Raw genomic sequence first — 20,109 nt, 5'->3', positions numbered from 1 at the left:
GATGTTTGGGAATCCAGAGAAAAATGCTGAGACTTGGTTGGTGAAGTCCACATAGAAAATGAAGTAGATCCAGCAGAATGTAGATACCATGGGTATTTTATTGTTCAAAAGTAACTTAAAAGTATAAAAAACAACAAACAGCCATACAGTTAAAGGTCGCCTGATGAAGACACCTCTTCAGCATTGAAGCATGTCACATTGTGTCTATACCTCTAACTTTATGCATGATTGTTGTTTTGTTTATTTACATTTTAAGTTACCTTTTAACAATAATATTGTGTCCATATTCTGCTGGATCTACTTTGTACTCTATCTGAACCCCACCAATCAATGCCCTTTAACCTTTTTCTGACATTGGGCATAATAGTGCACCCACGTCGGAATCCCTCCCTTTGATGTGGGCTCCGGCGCTGAGCCCACATCTTTCTCGGCACAAGTCAGCTGTTTTGAACAGCTAACATGTGCCTCTAACAGCTGAGGGTGGAATCGCGATCCACCCGCGTTTGTTAACCTGTTAAATGCCGCTGTCAATCTCTGACAGCAGCATTTAACTGGAAGCGGGTCAAAAATCCCACCCATTGATGACCCCGTCACGTGATCGCGGGTCACCAATAGGTTGGCATGACAACATGAGGTCTCTAGCAGATCTCTATGCTTGTCATTGCCAGGTTGCTATGAGCGCCACCCGGTGGTCGGCACTTATAGCAGGTGATCATCACCTGTATTGTACTGCAGCTTCTAGTCTCCCATGGAGACTATTGAAGCATGCAAAAAGTGAAAAAGGTTTTTAAAAATATTAAAAAAATAAATAAATGAAAGTTCAAATCACCCCCGTTTTACCCCATTCAAAATAAAACAATAAAAAAAATCACACATACACATATTTGCTATCGCTGCGTTCAGAATCGCCCGATCTATCAATATAAAAAATAATTAACCTGATCGCTGAAAGGTGTAAGGAGAAAAAAATCCAGAACGCCAGAATTACGTGTTTTTGGACGCCGCTACACTGCAATAAAGTGCAAAAACGGGACATCAAAAGATCGTATCTCCACCCAAATGGTATCAAGAAAAAGTCAGCTAGATGCTCAAAAAATGTGCCCTCACCCAACCCGAGTTCATGAAAAATGGAGACGCTACTGATCTCAGAAAATGGCGGCTTTTTTTGTTTTATTTTTTAACAAAGTTTGGATTTTTTTTTTCACCACTTAAATAAAAAAGAACCTAGACATGTTTTAAAACCAATGGTGTCGTTCAAAAGTGCAACCTGTCCCACAAAAAAAACAAGCTCTCACTTGGCCATATTGATGGAAAAATAAAAAAAGTTTTGGCTCTGGGAAGAAGGGGAGAGAAAAACGAACCAACAGCAGCTTTGAGAAAGGGACTTCTAGATTGTTCCACCGGTTCACTTGATGAAGCTGTTGGATCCCAATGATGGAACGAGCATTCAGAAGTATAATCTGCCTAAGCCTTAATAAGCCAAGAAAGTTCTAATGAGATGTAGAACTTTGTTAAGGTTTGGATTATGTGAGATCCTGATCTAAAATGGGTTTCTGGGTTTTTTGGCTTTCCATATCTGTTTTACTCGCAAGTAGTGGAAAGGTCGTGAACACATTTATTGCCCCTCATCTGAAAATCACTGTCACTAAACTGAATTACACTGGTCAAAAGACTCCAGTTTCGTAACAGTTTTTTTTTTTTTTTTTTAAATCAAAAATTCACTTGTTTCCTCTGTGGAAAGAGGGTTATAAAATGCATCTGACTTTAATTTTTATGGTTCACTTATCATCTGTTTATACCGTGGGTGTAAATTTTATTGATTACCAAAGAGGAACTAAAATAACAGACTCATATTATAAAGATGATAATGGTGACAAATGGTATCAATTATACAATAAAACCTACATGCAAGGAATAGAAATAAATTCTCATCATTGTTTAATTAATCTTATCCTCTAGAAATAGGCTCAGAGCACATCAACTTCACAAGTGTGCACTAAGTACGGAATTATGGTTGGTTTCATCAAGAAATCAGGGAACAGAAGTTCTTCAGCTTTCTTAGCCAGTTGAACTTCTATGTTCACAAATGAGAATTAAGCTACCAAGATCAACCAATGATGACACATGATATCAAAAGTGAAAAGTTTAATACTTTGGAAACCGATCAGCAAAGAGTATTATGGCTCGCAAAGCAACCAGGCCCCAAAGAAGAGTGACTGTCCACTATGGTGTCAAAATAGAAAAGTTTGGTGCCTTGGAAGTCCATCCGTAAAAAGTCTTATGGCTCTCAAAGTAACCATGCCCAAAGAGTTACCCTCCACCATGGTGTCAAAATAAAAAAAAAGTTTGATACTTTGGAAGCCCATCAGCAAAAAATCTTATTGTTCTCAAAGTAACCATGCCCAAAGAGTTACCCTCCACCATGGCGTCAATATAAAAAAGTTTGGTACTTAGGAAGCCCATCACCAAAAAGTCTTAAGGCTCTCAAAGCAACCATGGTCGAAAAACAGTGACCCTCCACCATGGTGTCAAAATAAAAAGAGTTTGATACTTTGGAAGCCCATCAGCAAAAAATCTTATGGCTCTCAAAGTAGCCATGTCTGAAGAAGCGTGACTTTCCACCATGGTGTCAAAAGAGAATAGTTTGGTATTTCGGAAGCCCATCAACACAGAGTTTCGCAAAGTAACCATGCCAGAGAAAGAGACTTAAAAAGGCTCAAAAGTGTTGATTTTGGTTAGCCATAAAGAGTTACCATGGTTAAAAAATGATTCTATTTCTCCTACTGAGAACTCATCCTCCATGATGGGACTTAACCCCTTCCCGACAAGTGCCATTCATATACTGCTTTGAGGGAGCTGCATTCCCACAAACAGCAGTATATAAACGGTGCAGCGATTACACGGCCTGTCGCTGAGCACCGCGACGATCAGGTGCACGTGTCAGCTCTGTTGAGAGCAGACACCCGCAGCAATGCCCAGAATCAGTGCTAGCACCAATCACGGGCATTTAACCCCTCTGATGCCACTGTCAGTAGTGACAGCTACATAGAGGAGCATCGCACAGGGAATCAGTTCACTGCATGCTTCCATCAGGACAACAAGACGCGACCGCGTTGTCCTGATGGTCTCCATGGAGACCCCCAGCTGCAAGATGGCGCAGGATCCTTTAGGGAAGGTGACTTTGCACTGCCTGCAGAGAGCAGGACCTGAGATGCCTCCTTCCCTGGCCGGCAGATGCTGCTCCGATGCTCTGCAGTGCAGAAGCATTGCAGAGTATCAGGTCAGCGATCTGACACTTTACAGTGATGTCCCAGGATCGCACAATGTAAAAAAAAAATAAAACAAAAAATATATTAAAAAGGGTAAAAATATTTTTTTTAATTTCCCAAGTAAAGAACAAAAAAAAGCAAATAATATTTTTCCAATAAATATTTTTATTTACCGTATGTAAGTAAAAAAAAACAATAAAAGTACACATATTTGGGTCGCCGTGTCCATAACAACCCGCTCTACAAAACTGTCCCACTAGTTAACTCCTTCAGTGAACATCGTAAAAAAAAAAAAAAAAAACGAGACAAAAAACAGTGCTATATCATCATACCGCCGAACAAAAAAGTGCAATAAAACGCGATAAAAAGGATGAATGTAAATAAAAAAAACCCATCATCTTGTCCCACAAAAAATAAGCCATCATACAGCTCCATCAGTGGAAAAATAAAAAAGTTATATCTCTCAGAATAAAGCCATGCAAAAATAATTATTTTTTCTATAAAATAGTTTTTATTGTGCAAAAGAGCCAAAACATAAAAAAAGATATAACTTGAGAATCGCTGTCATCGTATTGACCCGAAGAATAAAGCCGCCTTATAAATTTTACCACACGCGGAATGGTATATAAAAAAATTCATTTTCTGGTATGCAGGTTTTGTTCATGCTGGCTCCCAAAAATCGGAATAGAAAGCGATAAAAATAAGTCATGTGCCCGAAGATGGTACCAATAAAAAACGTCAACTCGTCCCGCAAAAAACAAGACCTCACATGACTCTGTGGGGCAAAATATTGAAAAATTATAGCTCTCAATATGTGGTGATGCATAAACTAGTTTTAGAAATAAAAAGGGTCTTTTAGTGTATGACAGCTGCCAAACATAAAAACCCGAAATAAATCTGGTATCGCTGTAATCGCACCGACCCGAAGAATAAAGTCGCCTAATCACTTATACCGCACAAGGAATTGCGTAACAAAATAAATAAAACCAATTCTTCACATGCTGTTGATTTTTTCAATCTGCCTCCTAAAGATCGCAGTAAGGCTCGGCGCACATTTATCCTGCACTTACACCGGTTTTTCTGAGTAAACCTCTGAAACACGTGATTCAGACGGAACCTCTGGCAGAAGATTCCCTATAATGAGGCAGATGGAGGCATTGTGGATGCCATCTGACCTGTGATCCGGCGGTGTCCGTCTTTTTAGGATTGCGTAAATGTGCCGTCGGCCACAGTTTTGTACACTTCGGAAAAGAAGGACACAGATGAACAGAGGTCAGACGGAGTCCAGAGTAACTCTGCTGCCTCATTATAGTTAAAACAAACGAAAAAACCGAGGAAAATGTCCAATAATTAAAATTTCTTTATTTTATTATTTAACAAACAAATGTATACATTATATATATAATTAAATAAATTAATAAGGGGAGGTCAATGCCAAAATGAAGGCACAGCCAGGGGACAGCTGTAAATACTTAGTAAAAATACACCAACAATAATGTCATACAAAATCTAGTGAAAACAAAAATGTATAATTAATGTATAATATATAAATATATAAACATATATATCAAGTGCAAAACTACAGATGATAAGTGCAAGCAAGAAAGAACTGTGTAAAAAAATATATATATATTAAAAAATGTAATATAAAAATAAAACAAATATACAATAAAAAAGATTAATTAATAATAAATAATAAATATATTACCACAAATAAAGTGCAATGTGTTGAAAAAAAGGTGAATAAAAAAGTGTACAAAAAATCCCTGTATAAATATGTATATATACACATATATTTAAGACCAAGTGCTGAAATAATTAATAATAAATAAAAAATAAATGAATAAACAAATAAGCTGCCGCACATAAAGTGACGAAGGTACGCCGAAACGCGCGTCGGGGCTGGCACATCCTGGGGACAGAAGCAGCAGAAAGGTATCCACATTGTGCTCACTTCTTTTATTATTTATTTTTCACTATAAGCGCTGATTTATCGTATCACCTCATCACCGCAGCACATCGCACTTTATGTGCGGCAGCTTATTTGTTTATTCATTTATTTTTTATTTATTATTAATTATTTCAGCACTTGGTCTTAAATATATGTGTATATATACATATTTATACAGGGATTTTTTGTACACTTTTTTATTCACCTTTTTTTCAACACATTGCACTTTATTTGTGGTAATATATTTATTATTTATTATTAATTAATCTTTTTTATTGTATATTTGTTTTATTTTTATATTACATTTTTTAATATATATATATTTTTTTACACAGTTCTTTCTTGCTTGCACTTATCATCTGTAGTTTTGCACTTGATATATATGTTTATATATTTATATATTATACATTAATTATAAATTTTTGTTTTCACTAGATTTTGTATGACATTATTGTTGGTGTATTTTTACTAAGTATTTACAGCTGTCCCCTGGCTGTGCCTTCATTTTGGCATTGACCTCCCCTTATTAATTTATTTAATTATATATATAATGTATACATTTGTTTGTTAAATAATAAAATAAAGAAATTTTAATTATTGGACATTTTCCTCGGTTTTTTCGTTTGTTTTATCTTATTTGTCCGAGTTGTCTTTTTAATATTTTCCATGGGTGCATAACTATGATATTTAGGTGAATTTTATATACTGCACTTTCCTTGAGTTATTTTATTTTAATTGCCTCATTATAGTGAATGGATCCACTGGGGGTTTCCTCTGTCACGTCACTCGCAGATTCAGATGGAAATCCCAAAGTAAGTGCTCAGCGTAAATGTGATTATAAATGTTATTTAAAATATTCCCAATAAAAGCTTAAAATCAATCCACAAAAAAGCAAATCATTACTCAGGTCCGTCATCTGTTAACGGAAATTTAAGGGGCTTCAACATTACTGGTAGCACAAAGGCTCTGGAAAAGTGAAATGGTTCCTCATCCCCTAAAAGAAATTCAGCAAATTCTCTGCTCCCAAATCCAAATGCCTCTCCCCTCCCTTCAGATCCCCAGTGTGCCTAAAGAACATTTAGCACCCACAAATTTGACATTTCTGTAGCCAGCCTAATTTACAGGTGCATGTCTCCAGAAACATGAGCTGTGCATAGTGTACTGGTCACTACAATGTACTGGTCACTGCAACGTACTGGTCACTACAATGACAGTTTGCAATTTTCACTCATCAACATCCACTGCTGCTTGTTTCTGGAAAGCAACCATGGAGTCAAAATCATCACTACACCTGTAGATAAATTCCGAAAGGGATATAATAATGGGGTCACTTGAGGGGGATTCTGCTTTTCTAGCACTTAGGGGCTCTTTGTATGGAATCCACAAACTAGTCTAGGAAAATTTGCATTCCAGAATGCAAATAGCACCCTGTCCCTCCCGAATCTCTCCATATGGCAAAGTAGTACTGTACAGCCATATATAGGGTATTGCCATGTTCAGTAAATATTGTGGGAAAATTTGTTACCATTTTTACCCATTTCCCAGTATGAAAATGTAAAACTTGAGGCTAACACACAATCTTGGTGGTAAAAATGTAAATTATTTTATCTTCACTGCCCAATGGTATAAAAGTCTGTGACACACCTCTGGTGTCAACACAATCATTGCACCCCTAGATCAATTAATTGAGTGGTTTAATAAGTAAAATGGGGTCACTTATGGGGGGTTCTGCTATTATGGAACCTTAGGGGTTCTGCTAATGTAACATGGCACCCTCAAACAAGTGCAGCAAAATCTGCACTGTAATATGGCGTTTAGTTTCCAAAATGGGGTCACTTGTGGTGGGTTTCCACTATTTAGGCACATCAGGGTTTCTCCAAATATGACATGGTGTCCCCTAATTATGCCCGCAAATTTTACATTCAAGAAGTGAAATGGTGCTCCTTCCCTTCCGAGCCCTGCCGTGCACCCAAACAGGGTATCGGCATGCTCAGGAGAAATTTTATGGTTCATTTTCTCCTATTACCCTTGCGAAAGTGAAAAAAAATTGGTCCAAAGAATCATTTTTGTGAAAGAAAAGTAAATGTTTATTTTTTCCTTCCACATTACAAAAATTCCTGTGAAGCACCTGAAGGGTTAATAAACTTCTTGAATGTGGTTTTGAGCACCTTGAGGGGTGCAGTTTTTAGAATGGTGTCACTTTTGTTTTTTTTCTGTCATACAGACCCCTCAAAATCACTTCAAATGTGATGTGGTCCCTCAAAAATTTGGTTTTGCAAATTTTGTTGCAAAAATGAGAAATCGCTGGTCAACTTTTAACCCTTATAACTTCCTAACAAAAAAAAAATATGTTTCAAAAATTGTGCTGAGGTAAAGTAGACATGTGGGAAATGTTATTTATTAACTATTTTGTGCGATGTGACTCTCTGATTTAAGAGCATAAAATTTAACATTTTAAATATAGAGAATTTTTAAAATTTTTTGCCAAATTTCACCTTTTTTTCACAAACAAACGCAAGTCATATCAAATAAATGTTACCACGATCATGAAATACAATATGTCACGAGAAAACATTCTCAGAATCGTTAGGATCCAAGGAAGCGTTCCAGAGTTATGACCTCATAAAGTTACAGTGGCCAAAATTGTAAAAATTGGCCCGGTAAGAAGGTGAAAACAGGTTTCGGGGCGAAGGGGTTGATATTCGGATCGCCCTCGTCTTTGATAAAACATGAAAAGTTGATCCTTCACAAGAGAAGTTGCTGACCCTATGTTCTTTAAAAATTATTATTATTAACTATTATTAATACACCAGCACTAAAGGCAAAAATAGGAACAAAAATAAAAATTAAAGTTGAAATCAAACTCGCATTCATCACTCACCCGCCACCAGAAGACTAACCCCAAGAACAATAAAAAGAACTGATTTCCCTTCTATCTTCATCGCTCTCTCATATCTTCTAATATTTTCTCCGGTGGCAAATTCACATCCAATGTGTCCCGAGAGAAATGTGTAAATCTTCCAAGAGCTCCTCTTTATAGCCAAATGATCTTTGATACTAACATCCAACGGCCAAGTGGCACAACAATCTCCTCCGAAGCTGTAAAGGAAAGTGTTTGGCAAAATACAGAGATGTCTGCGTCACGGAGAATATTAACACATTACTGAAGGCCAATAAAAAGGGTCATTAGGGAATCTTCTGGAATAAGTAGCTATTGAAGCCCTGGTAAGACATCATAACAAGCAAATCATTAACTGGCAGCAAACTTGGATCTGATTACCATGTATGAAAACCAGGAAGGTGTGGTGGTTCCTAGAGGAGACAATAAACTCAAGCCTACTCGTCGAGGTAAATTTTTTTTAGTGGACTCACTAAAAAAAATTATTCGATTCATTTTTTTTTAACATCATAAAACTATTTTTAATCAATACAGCAGCAAATATGAAATTGAAGAGCCAACAGTAGAGGTGAGTGATGCGTGTGAAATGTGAATTCATCAACTTTGCAGACGTTTGGCTGAAAATTTCAATCAAATGTGTTGCGAAATGTTCCATCGAAACGAAAATATGTGGGTAACACTGAGGTCTCCTTGGACTGTATCCAACCCATTTCAAGCTCTTTAACTCAAACACAGCCGTATTAATGTCAAAGTGACCTCATCTTGCATGGCTTATGGGAAAATTTATGGTAACCACTAGAGATGAGCAAATGGAATTTTTTTCAAATTTTTAAGGATTCGTGGCTCAGTGGATAGCACTGCAGCCTTGCAGCGCTGGAGTCCTGGGCTTGAATCCCACCAAGGACAACATCTGCAGGGAGTTTGTATGTTCTCCCCATGTTTGTGTGGGTTTCCTCAGGGCACTCCGGTTTCCTCCCACATTCCAAAGACATACTGATAGGGAATTTAGATTGTGAGCCCCATCAGGGACAGTGATGATAATGTGTGCAAACTGTAAAGCGCTGCGGAATATGATAGCGCTATATAAAAATAAAGATTATTATTATTATTATTATTAATTTTCCATTTGATTTGCATGAATAACGTAAAATGGCCACAGTCTTTTTACATATAAAATTCCATCGGCCAAACAAAGCTCACAAGATTTTATCTACAACAGGAGAGGTTTTCCCAAATTGTCAAGCAGCTATTCCATCACATGATATAAAGGTTTTGGTACCATGTTAGCCAGTTGTAAAAAGATTGGGAAAAATAAAATAATAATCTTGTAGTTATGATACCTTTTAATGGTAAGCTGTCACAGGGTCGTACTCCGGTATCACAACACAATCAACAGGGCGAGAAATGAGTGAACAGTCCCAAGAACCTTTTTTACATGCAAACGGAAAGGTCCATAAAACAATCCACCACACAGAGGATAAAATAGTCCGGGAACACGGATTCACTCCAGTAATGGGATATGAGCCCCTGGAGATGAGGCACAATCCTCCACTTAGAGATCAATATGGCAGTGCAACTTCTCCATATAGGCTCCTCCAGCAGTATTTCCAGGGCAATCTGGGGGACTGGCCTTAGAATCAGCATCCCACAAAGGATCTATATTACTGGTCTACTGGTCAGGTATGTTTACTTAAATATCTATTTATTATGCCATGCCTCTGGGGTTTTATTGTGTATATACAGAGAAAGCAATAAATCACTGAAGAAACTGTATAGATAGCATGTGAGAACAGAGGATAATGGTTAACATCCATTTACCCAGAGCCATTATTGCTTTGGTCACTTTGAGAAACTAACGCTGTGTTTACAAGAGCTTTAGGCTATGTGCACACATTGCGGATTTGTTGCATTTCTGCAGCGTTTTTTCCCGCTCGGAAATGCTCCAAAAACGCAATGGATTACTTAAGCAATGTTAATCAATGGCATTCCTGAAATGTTGTGCACATGCTGCGGACATTTGCTTCCTTATTCGCGGCATTTTATTTTCCGCAGCATGTCAATTCTTTTTGTGGATCTGCAGCATTTTTCACCCATTGGCTTCCATTGAGTCAGTCAAATCCACAACTAAACTGCAGGTGTAAAAAGGTTTGCTGAATTGCTATGGATTTGCTGCAAAAAATGCTGCAGAGTTGTCAAAGGAAATGATGTCAGAAGGAGAAAGAGTGTGTAAGCGGAGAATATGTGTGAGGGTGGAGAATATGTGTGTGGGCGGAGAATATGTGTGTGGGCGGAGAATGTGTGTGTGGGCGGAGAATGTGTGTGTGGGCGGAGAATGTGTGTGTGGGCGGAGAATGTGTGTGTGGGCGGAGAATGTGTGTGTGGGTGGAGAATGTGTGTGGGCAGAAAATGTGTGTGTGGGCAGACAATATGTGTGTGAGCGAAGAATATGTGTATGAGCGAAGAATATGTGTGTTGGCGGAGAATATGTGTGTGGGCAGAGAATATGTGTGTGGGCGGAGAATATTTGTGTGGGCGGAGAATGTGTGTGTGGGCGGAGAATGTGTGTGGGCAGAAAATGTGTGTGTGGGCGGACAATATGTGTGAGCGAAGAATATGTGTATGAGCGAAGAATATGTGTGTGGGCGGAGAATATGTGTGTGGGCGGAGAATATGTGTGTGAGCGGAGAATGTCTGTGAGCGGAGAATATGTGTGTGAGCGAAGAATATGTTTGTGGGTGGAGAATATGTGTGTGGGCGGAGAATGTGTGTGTGGGCAGAGAATGTGTGTGAATGGAGAATGTGTGTGTGGGCGGACAATATGTGCATGGGCGGACAATATGGGTGTGGGCGGAGAATATGTGTGTGGGCAGAGAATATGTGCTAGGAGTGGCGGAAGGCACTAAATAAAAAATATGAATAAAGTGCCTTCGCTGCTCGGGGTCCACCATGCGGAGGATGGAAAACCGCAGCTAGTAGATGCAGAGCACTTTGGCGGTAGTGTGCACGGGGTTATCTGCACCCAATGTGCACTGAAGCAAGCTCTGTTACACTCACAGAGCTGCAGGCAAAAAGCATACACAAAACGCTGTGTCTGTTCAGGGTCACAGAGTCTCATCGATGCAGACACTGTATTCAGGAGTAGCCTTAGACAGCAGGACTACTCCGTCTAGACCTACCGTTAAATAAGGTGCGTGGTGTCGCAACAGCGGACGCAGAAATAAGCTGCAACTGCAGTGCGGCAAGAACTGAGCTGCTGGTAAAGCGCTGCAATAACGCTGGCGCAATGCAGACGCTAAGCTGCAGAGCAAGATGCAGCTAGGCACGCTGTCGCTGCTACTGGCAGGAACCAATCACTCACACAAACGTATTATCAGAGGGAAGGGGTTTCTTAATAAGTCAGTCACCAGTCCAAGCATCCATCATCAAACATACAGCAGCAAGTATGAATATACTAGCGCATGGCGGAACAGCCATGCGCACTTTTTATACCGAACGGGACCTTCCGGAAATCTCCAAGGCTCCAGGAAGAGCCAATGGGATTCGACACAAGACCTGAGCACCTGACTCCCGAACTCCAATGGGAGTTCGTCCCATGAGCATGCTCAGATGAGGGAACAAAGGACTTAGCCTCTGGAGAGAGTTGTTGCAGGGCAATCTCCTCTGCAATCTCCTCTGCTGCAGGAAAAGCGCAGGAGACTGCAGAATGTGAGGACCTAGATTTCAGCAAAGGAGGGGCAGAAATCTGACTCCTAACAATATGTGTGTGGGGAGAGAATGTGTGTGGATGGAGAATGTGTGTATGGGCGGACAATGTGTGTGTGAGCGGAGAATATGTGTATGGGCAGAGAATAAGTGTGTGGGCAGAGAATGTGTGTGGATGGAGAATGTGTGTGGGCAGACGATATGTGTGTGGGCGGACAATATGTGTGTGGCCGGAGAATATGTGTGTGGGCATAGAAAATATGTGTGGGTGGAGAATATGTGTGGGGGTGGAGAATATGTGTGGGTGGAGAATATGTGTGTGGGCAGAGAATATGTGTGTGGGGGAGAATGTGTGTGGATGGAGAATATGTGTGTGGGCAGACAATATGTGTGTGGGTGGAGAATGTGTGTATGGGCAGAGAATATGTATGGGCAGAGAATGTGTGTGGATGGAGAATGTGTGTGGGCGGACAATACTGTATGTGTGTGGGTGGAGAATATGTGCATGGGCATGGAAAATTTATGGGGATGGAGAATATGTGTGGGTGGAGAATATGTGTGTGGGCAGAGAATATGTGTGTGAGCGGAGAATATGTGTGTGGGCATAGAATGTGTGTGGACAGAGAATATGTGTATGGGCAATGAATATGTGTGTGGGCAGAGAATATGTGTGTGAGCGGAGAATATGTGTGTGGGCATAGAATGTGTGTGTGGACAGAGAATATGTGTGTGGGCAGTGATTATGTGTGTGGGCAGTGATTATGTGTGCGAGCGAAGAATATGTGTGTGGGCAGAGAATGTGTGGGTGGACAGAGAATATGTGTGTGGGCAGTGATTATGTGTGTGGGCAGTGATTATGTGTGCGAGCGAAGAATATGTGTGTGGGCGGAGAATGTGTGGGTGGAGAATCTGTGTGTGGGTGGAGAATGTGTGTATGGGTGGACAATATGTGTGTGGGCGGAGAATATGTGTGTGGGCGGAGAATATGTGTGTGGGCAGAGAATGTGTGTGGGCAGAGAATGTGTGTGAGCGGAGAATATGTGTGTGTGGAGAATGTGTGTGGGCGGACAATATGTGTGTGGGCGGAGAATATGTGTGTGGGCGGAGAATGTGTATGGGCAGTGAATATGTGTGGGCGGAGAATATGTGTGTGGGCAGAGAATGTGTGTGGGCAGAGAATGTGTGTGGGAAGAGAATGTGTGTGGGCGGAGAATATGTGTGTGAGCGGAGAATATGTGTGTGTGGAGAATGTGTGTGGGCGGAGAATACTTGTGTGGGCGGACAATATGTGTGTGGGCGGAGAATATCTGTGTGGGCAGAGAATGTGTGTGGGCAGTGAATATGTGTGTGGGCGGAAAATATGTGTGTGGAGGAGAATATCTGTGTGGGCGGAGAATGTGTGTGGGCAGTGAATATGTGTGTGGGCGGAAAATATGTGTGTGGGAGGAGAATATGTGCTTGCTTGTCTCTGTCTGCAGGTGTCTGCCTGTGTCTGTGTGTCTGCGTCTGTCTGCAAGAGTTTGTCTGCGGGTGTCTGTGTGTGTATCCATGCGATGAACAGCCCATAGTGATTGTACTTAGGCGTCGTCTGATGGGAGTACTACTCCCATCCGGCTACGTCTGCTGTCACATATAACGGAGACAGCATGAGCCGATGATGGGAGAATAGTCTCATCATCCGGTGCCTAAGTTCAATTGTAAAAAAAATCAAGCCATTGACATAATCACATACATACTGTCATGATCTCAGTGCGGGTTTGACTCGCACACGTGGGGTTAATGTATGGAACCAGTGCTGATGACTGGCATTTCTGGGGTTAAAGGTTGTGATCCCGATGCAGGCTTACCTGCACACCTGGGGCTATGATTGTGGCCTCTCCCTGGTTCTGGGGGAGGCTTCTTATAGCCTCAGGATGCTCCCATCCCTGTCAGTTATACTTTCGCCCTTGGCATTGTGTGGTGACTAGTGTTGAGCATTCCGATACCGCAAGTATCGGGTATCGGCCGATATCAGCGGTATCGGAATTCCGATACTTAATTCCGATACTTTTTTCATATCGGATTCCGGGATCGGAATCGGAATAGGAAGTTCCCATCATGCTATGAGCCTGCTTGCTTTGATTAAGCCAATGGGAATCCTCCGAAGTGTGGGCACATCCTGTTAGGCATGTAGGCATGTTAACTATTGGCATGGCTGTGATTGGCTGCCGAAATGATGTCATGATGCACTATAAAAGCCACCGCAGCCGCCATTTCTGGTCACTCTGCTGTGAATTCAGTTAGGGACAGGCTGCTGTAGAAGACTGTGAGGGACAGTTAGAAATAGCGATTCTAAAAACAATATTGTGCTTTATCCAGGCTACATAAACCACCACTGTAGCTTGCTTTTCCCTAGCAGCGCTGTTTTCACAGCTGTCTGCAAGGGCTGTGTGAGTGCAGCTCACGCTGTGGAGTGGGTCCTGCAGCCACGTCAGGCTGTAGGCCACCCAGTGTGATCACTGCTGCCTCATACATCTTTTATTTTTTGAGCTGCATTTTTTAAATAATTTCAATCTAGTGTGCTTCCATCCGTATCCATATACGTTGGTTGCAAACACTAGTAGTAGACAGCGGAGCCTTTCTGCAGCCTTTCAGTGCTAGTGTCCACTTTGCTGCACTGTTCACGGCTGTCTGAGAGGTCTCTGACTGTGTGTGAGTGCAGCTCACGCTGAGTAGTGTGTCCTGCAGCTACGTCTGGCTGTAGGACGCTCAGCGTGCGTCACTGCCTCACACATATTTTTATTTGAGTGCAGCTCATTTTTTCTTCTATTAGTGTGCATCCATCCGTCTCCATCTACGGTGGTTGCAAACACTATATAGGAGTACACAGCGGAGCCTTTCTGCAGCCTGTCAGTGCCAGTGCCCACTTAGCTGCACTGTTGACGGCTGTCTGAGAGGTCTCTGACTGTGTGTGAGTGCAGCTCACGCTGAGTAGAGTGTCCTGCAGCTACGTCTGGTTGTAGGACGCTCAACGTGCGTCACTGCCTCACACATATTTGTCTCTGAGTGCAGCTCATTTTTTCTTCTCCTATTAGTGTGCATCCATCCGTATCCATCAACATTGGTTGGTTGCAAACACTATATAGGAGTAGATAGAGGAGCCTTTTTTTCTGGCTTGTGCCCTGCCGGCGCAGCCAGATTAGTATTACCCAATTTTTTTGGAGCCTCATCTTTTGCATTGTAGGTTACCTGCCTGCATTGTAATAGCTCCAAAAAGTTGGTGATACTATCAGTTTCAATTCTTTGTTCTCATACTTTGAGTTTGTTTCAAACAAAGAAACCACATAAAAAGTTCACCAAACACTACATTTTGAACTTGTGTAGGCCACATCAGCTCCTATTAAAGTCTAGTCCACACACACACACTTCATAAAATTAGTGTTTCTTGTACCTGTAACCAGCTGTTCAGGAATAAGCACACTAAGGCCCCCCTTTGTCCTTTTTTGCCTATCTTAAGCAGTCTTGCAAGATGAAGAAGGCAGGGAGTAAGGCGCGGGGGCGTGGGCGTGGGCGTGGAGTTTCAGCAGGGAGAGGACGTGGGGATTCTGCAGGGAGAGGACGTGGGGATTCTACAGGTAGAGGACGTGGGGATTCTGGGCCTGCTGCGGGCACCAGTGGATCAGCATCCCCCAGTTTTAGCAGGCAACAGTCCTTTATGCGCAGCTTTGTAGGACCTCAACGTACCCCACTGCTGCGGGAGGAACAAATTGAAGCCGTTGTCGGATGGATGGCAGCTAACGCATCGACTTCAATTACTTCCGCATCCTCTCAGGGTCAGAGCACCGAAGAGCAACCATCTGTCTCTTCACCACCTGCCAAAGTGCCCAGGCAGTCAGAGAGACATGGACAGGAGCCATCACAATCTCTACTTCTGTTCTCGGAATCTGTTGGCTTGGAAAGAGGGGGCCAGCCAAGCAGCATTCCTGAATGTGAAGAAGAGGGAGTATGCAGTGATGCGCAACTTCTTTGTCCCTCTGAATCTGAAGAGGCGAGTGGGCCAGTGCCTATGGTCAGCACACCTCAGTACGCATCAGATGATGACGAGACTCAGTTGCCACTTTCTGGTGCGTACGGTGCTGGCGAGACAACCCCGGAGAAGCAGCTGTTTGAAGAGGGGAGGGAAGATGATGAGGTCCTTGACCCATCATGGCGTGAGCAACAGGAAGGTGGTGGGAGCAGCTCGGAGGAAGAGATTCCCCTACCGGCCAAAACAGGAGGCAGAGGGAGGGGGAAGACTTGGTTGCCTGTACCCTCCACTTCGGCACCCGTTAGGAGCATTCCTCCTTCCAAAGGCAAACCGGGCGCTCACAAGAGTTGCAGTGCGTGGTCCTTTTTTGACACAGTTGCAGATGACATTTGCTTTGTCAAATGCAAGCTGTGTCATCAGAGAGTCAAAAGAGGGAGAAATGTCAGCAACCTCAATACCACAAATATGTGGAAACATGTGCGCACCAAGCACGAGTTGGAGTTGCAGAGACACCCTCAAGACGTAGGCCAACGTACAGCACCACCTACCACCTCTTCAGTTCGTGTTGGGCCCTCTTCCTCCAGCTCACACACTGCTGGTTCGGCTTCCTCACAGGATCGCCAAGGAAGAACCTCTGCCACTGTTGTCCGGAGACCCTGTCAGATTCCACCCATAACAGCACGTTCCCATCCATCACAGCCATCGGTAGCACAGGCATGGGATAAAAGGCGCCCTTACTCGGCAAACCATCCCCGAGCACAGTCTCTGAATGCTGGCATTGCCAAACTTCTGGCAGTTGAAATGCTGTCATTCAGGCTGGTGGACACTGACACCTTCCGGGACTTAATGGCATTGGCAGTCCCCCAATACAACGTGCCCAGCCGCTTTTATTTCAGCAGGCGAGCCGTCCCTGCCCTGCAGAAACATGTTGAGGGCAAAATAAAACATGCGCTACTAAACGCCGTTAGTAGCAAGGTCCACCTGACCACCGATGCGTGGACCAGTAACCATGGACAGGGACGATACCTTTCCCTCACTGCCCACTGGGTCAATGTTGTGGAGCCGGGTACGGATCTGGAGAGTGGCGCTGTACGTGTTCTTCCAACGCCACGGATTGCAGGACTCCAGTCTGTACACATAGACTCCTCCTCCTACTCAAGTTCCTCAGAAACAGCAGAGCAGGAGCCTGTTACGACCGATATGAGCACAGCCGTGGCCAAACGTCAACAGGCTGTACTCAAATTAATTTCTTTGGGGAATCGAAGCCACACAGCGCAGGAGCTCTGGAATGCTATCAAGCTGGAGAGCGATGTGTGGTTTGGGCCAGCGAATCTCCAGCCGGGCTTGGTAGTGTGTGACAATGGCCGAAATCTGGTGGCAGCTCTTGGCCTAGGCAACCTCACACACATCCCATGTCTGGCACATGTTCTTAACTTGGTCGTGCAGAGCTTTCTGAGGGACTATCCGGATCTTGATGCACTGTTGCACAAGGTCCGCATAGAGTGCGCTCACTTGCGACGTTCCAGCACGGCAAGATCGCGCCTCGCTGCTCTGCAGCGACGATTTGGCCTTCCAGAACATCGCATCATATGTGACCTACCCACCCGGTGGAATTCAACGTTACATATGTTGGAGCGGTTGTGTGAGCAGCAGGCAGCAGTCATGGAGTACCAGCTGCATCAGGCGCAAACAAGTCGCACTGTGCGCCGTTCACACTTCAGCACCATTGAGTGGGCCTCTATGAAGGACATCTGCCTCGTTTTGCGTGCCTTCGATGAATCCACGCGGATGGCGAGTGCAGATGATGCACTAGTCAGCATGACTGTCCCCCTTATCTGCCTGCTTCAACAAACACTGCAAGCACTAAGGGATGAGGTTTCAGAAGAGGTGGAGGATGAGGAGTCCCAAATGCCATCTGCTTCTGGACAGTCTGCGCTACGTGTTTCCTCACAAAGGCCTAGGCAGGGGACACTTTGTGAGGAGGATGAGGAGGAGTCGATGGAGGAGGAAGACATCTCTCCAGAGGAGGGAGGTACACAAACCTCTACTCAGTATGTACAGCGAGGGTGGGGTGATGCAGAGCAGGTCGAGGTCACGCCTCAAACAGGGGACAGCGGTTCTTTGGCAGTTGGGAGTCTGCAGCACATGGTTGATTTCATGCTGCAGTGCCTGAGAAACGACCGCCGCATCGCCCACATTCTCGTCTCGGCTGATTATTGGGTGTACACCCTCCTAGATCCTCGCTACCGGGACAGCGTACAAAGGCTCATACCAACGTTGAACCGGGAGCGTAAAATGCGGGAGTACGAAGAGTCACTGGTGCAGTCCATAATGTTTTCCATTCCACCCGACAGCATTGTTGCAAGTGCTTTACAAAGCAGCTCTGTGCGTCGAGGCAGTGGAGGAAACTCTGCACAAAGAGGGAGCAGAGGCAGTGCCGCAGCACAAGGCAAGACCACTATGGCCCAAATGTGGCAAAGTTTTGTGTGTCCACCACAATTGTCTACACCATCAGCGACGCCTCGAGTCAGCAGGAGGCAACGCTTCCGTCAGATGGTGTCAGACTACATGTCTTGCCCTGTCGCTGTACTCCCAGATGGCTCTTCCCCCTTCAAGTTTTGGGTCTCTAAGCTGGATACATGGCCAGAGCTTAGCCAGTATGCATTGGAGGTGCTGGCTTGCCCTGCTGCCAGTGTATTATCGGAACGTGTCTTTAGTGCCGCAGGTGGTGTACTAACAGACCGTCGCACGCGACTATCTTCCGATAATGTTGACCGGCTGACTTTTCTGAAAATGAACAAGGCCTGGATCTCCAAAGACTTTGCCATTCCTCTTACAGACTAAATTAGTGGTTGGCAACTGTATCCAGGTCTGCTGGTGTGTTCATTTTTCTACCACCTGAACTATAATCCCTGTGCTTCAACACAGCCAGTTGTCGCTCAGATGTGTCGTCTGCACAGAGAAACACACTAGCTCCTGTGTTACTGGGGTTCAGTAATGCCAGCTGATCCCCTGCTGTGTGGACGGCAGAGTCACCAGCTCCATCAACATTCAAACCACTACTGATTTTTAACCGTGCCCAACTTAGGTCTCTGGCTCCACTGTCTCTACTATTTCCCCTGACCTCCAACCCCGCCATCTACATCTCTGAAGTGGCGTCAGCACAATCTACACTTGTTCCTGTGTTCCTGTGGCTCAGTCCCATCAGTTTATCCCCTGATGTGTGTCCGGCAAGGTCTCCTGCTCTGTCCACATTCCCATAACCAGTAGTGGGAATGAGGACAGAGCTGGCGAACTTGCCGGACAAACATCAGGGGATCAACTGATGGGACTGAGCACCAGTAACACAGGAACAAGTGTAGATTGTGCTGACGCCACTTCAGAGATGTAGCTGGCGGGGTTGGAGGCCAGGGTAAATAGTAGAGACAGTGGAGCCAGAGGCCTAAGTGGAGCATGGTTAGAATCAGTAGTAGTCCACAACCTCCATAAAAACCGCTGCCCATTGGCCTCTGCATGCGGCATGCGTAATCCTGGGCACCAACAGCGTCAGTTGGTGTTCAGAAGTGTCGTCTCCACAGAGCCAAACACATTCGTTCAAGTGTTAGTGGGGTTCAGCACTGCCAGCTGTTCCCCTGCTGTGGAGATGGCAAGTCTCCTGCTGCCTTCACCTGCCAAAATCCAGTAGGCCCCAGCCTGCTCCTCGCCTAATCCTGGGCTCCAACAGCGTCAGTTGGTGTTCAGAAGTGTCGTCTCCACAGAGCCAAACACATTCGTTCAAGTGTTAGTGGGGTTCAGCACTGCCAGCTGTTCCCCTGCTGTGGAGATGGCAAGTCTCCTGCTGCATTCACCTGCCAAAATCCAGTAGGCCCCAGCCTGCTCCTCGCCTAATCCTGGGCTCCAACAGCGTCAGTTGGTGTTCAGAAGTGTCGTCTCCACAGAGCCAAACACGTTCGTTCAAGTGTTAGTGGGGTTCAGCACTGCCAGCTGTTCCCCTGCTGTGGAGATGGCAAGTCTCCTGCTGCATTCACCTGCCCAAATCCAGTAGGCCCCAGCCTGCTCCTCGCCTAATCCTGGGCTCCAACAGCGTCAGTTGGTGTTCAGAAGTGTCGTCTCCACAGAGCCAAACACATTCGTTCAAGTGTTAGTGGGGTTCAGCACTGCCAGCTGTTCCCCTGCTGTGGAGATGGCAAGTCTCCTGCTGCCTTCACCTGCCAAAATCCAGTAGGCCCCAGCCTGCTCCTCGCCTAATCCTGGGCTCCAACAGCGTCAGTTGGTGTTCAGA

The 20,109-nt window shown here is 44.1% G+C and overlaps 1 protein-coding gene across 1 annotated transcript in view; it reads right to left on the bottom strand.

The window, feature by feature from the left end:
- LOC141074124 (uncharacterized) overlaps window positions 1-20,109 on the bottom strand; it is a 156,832-nt gene that overhangs the window by 22,144 nt on the left and 114,579 nt on the right. Inside the window, exon 6 of the mRNA XM_073561656.1 lies at window positions 8,102-8,319. Coding sequence (XP_073417757.1) covers window positions 8,102-8,319 — 218 coding nt within the window. The remainder of the gene's footprint in view (window positions 1-8,101; window positions 8,320-20,109) is intronic.

This window comes from Dendrobates tinctorius, unplaced genomic scaffold (assembly GCF_039654945.1).
Source record: "Dendrobates tinctorius isolate UK_male_01 unplaced genomic scaffold, ASM3965494v1 ptg000324l, whole genome shotgun sequence".
Taxonomy (NCBI): domain Eukaryota; kingdom Metazoa; phylum Chordata; class Amphibia; order Anura; family Dendrobatidae; genus Dendrobates; species Dendrobates tinctorius.
Note: the sequence above shows the minus strand (reverse complement) of the source record. Positions and strands in the feature narration are given on the sequence as shown.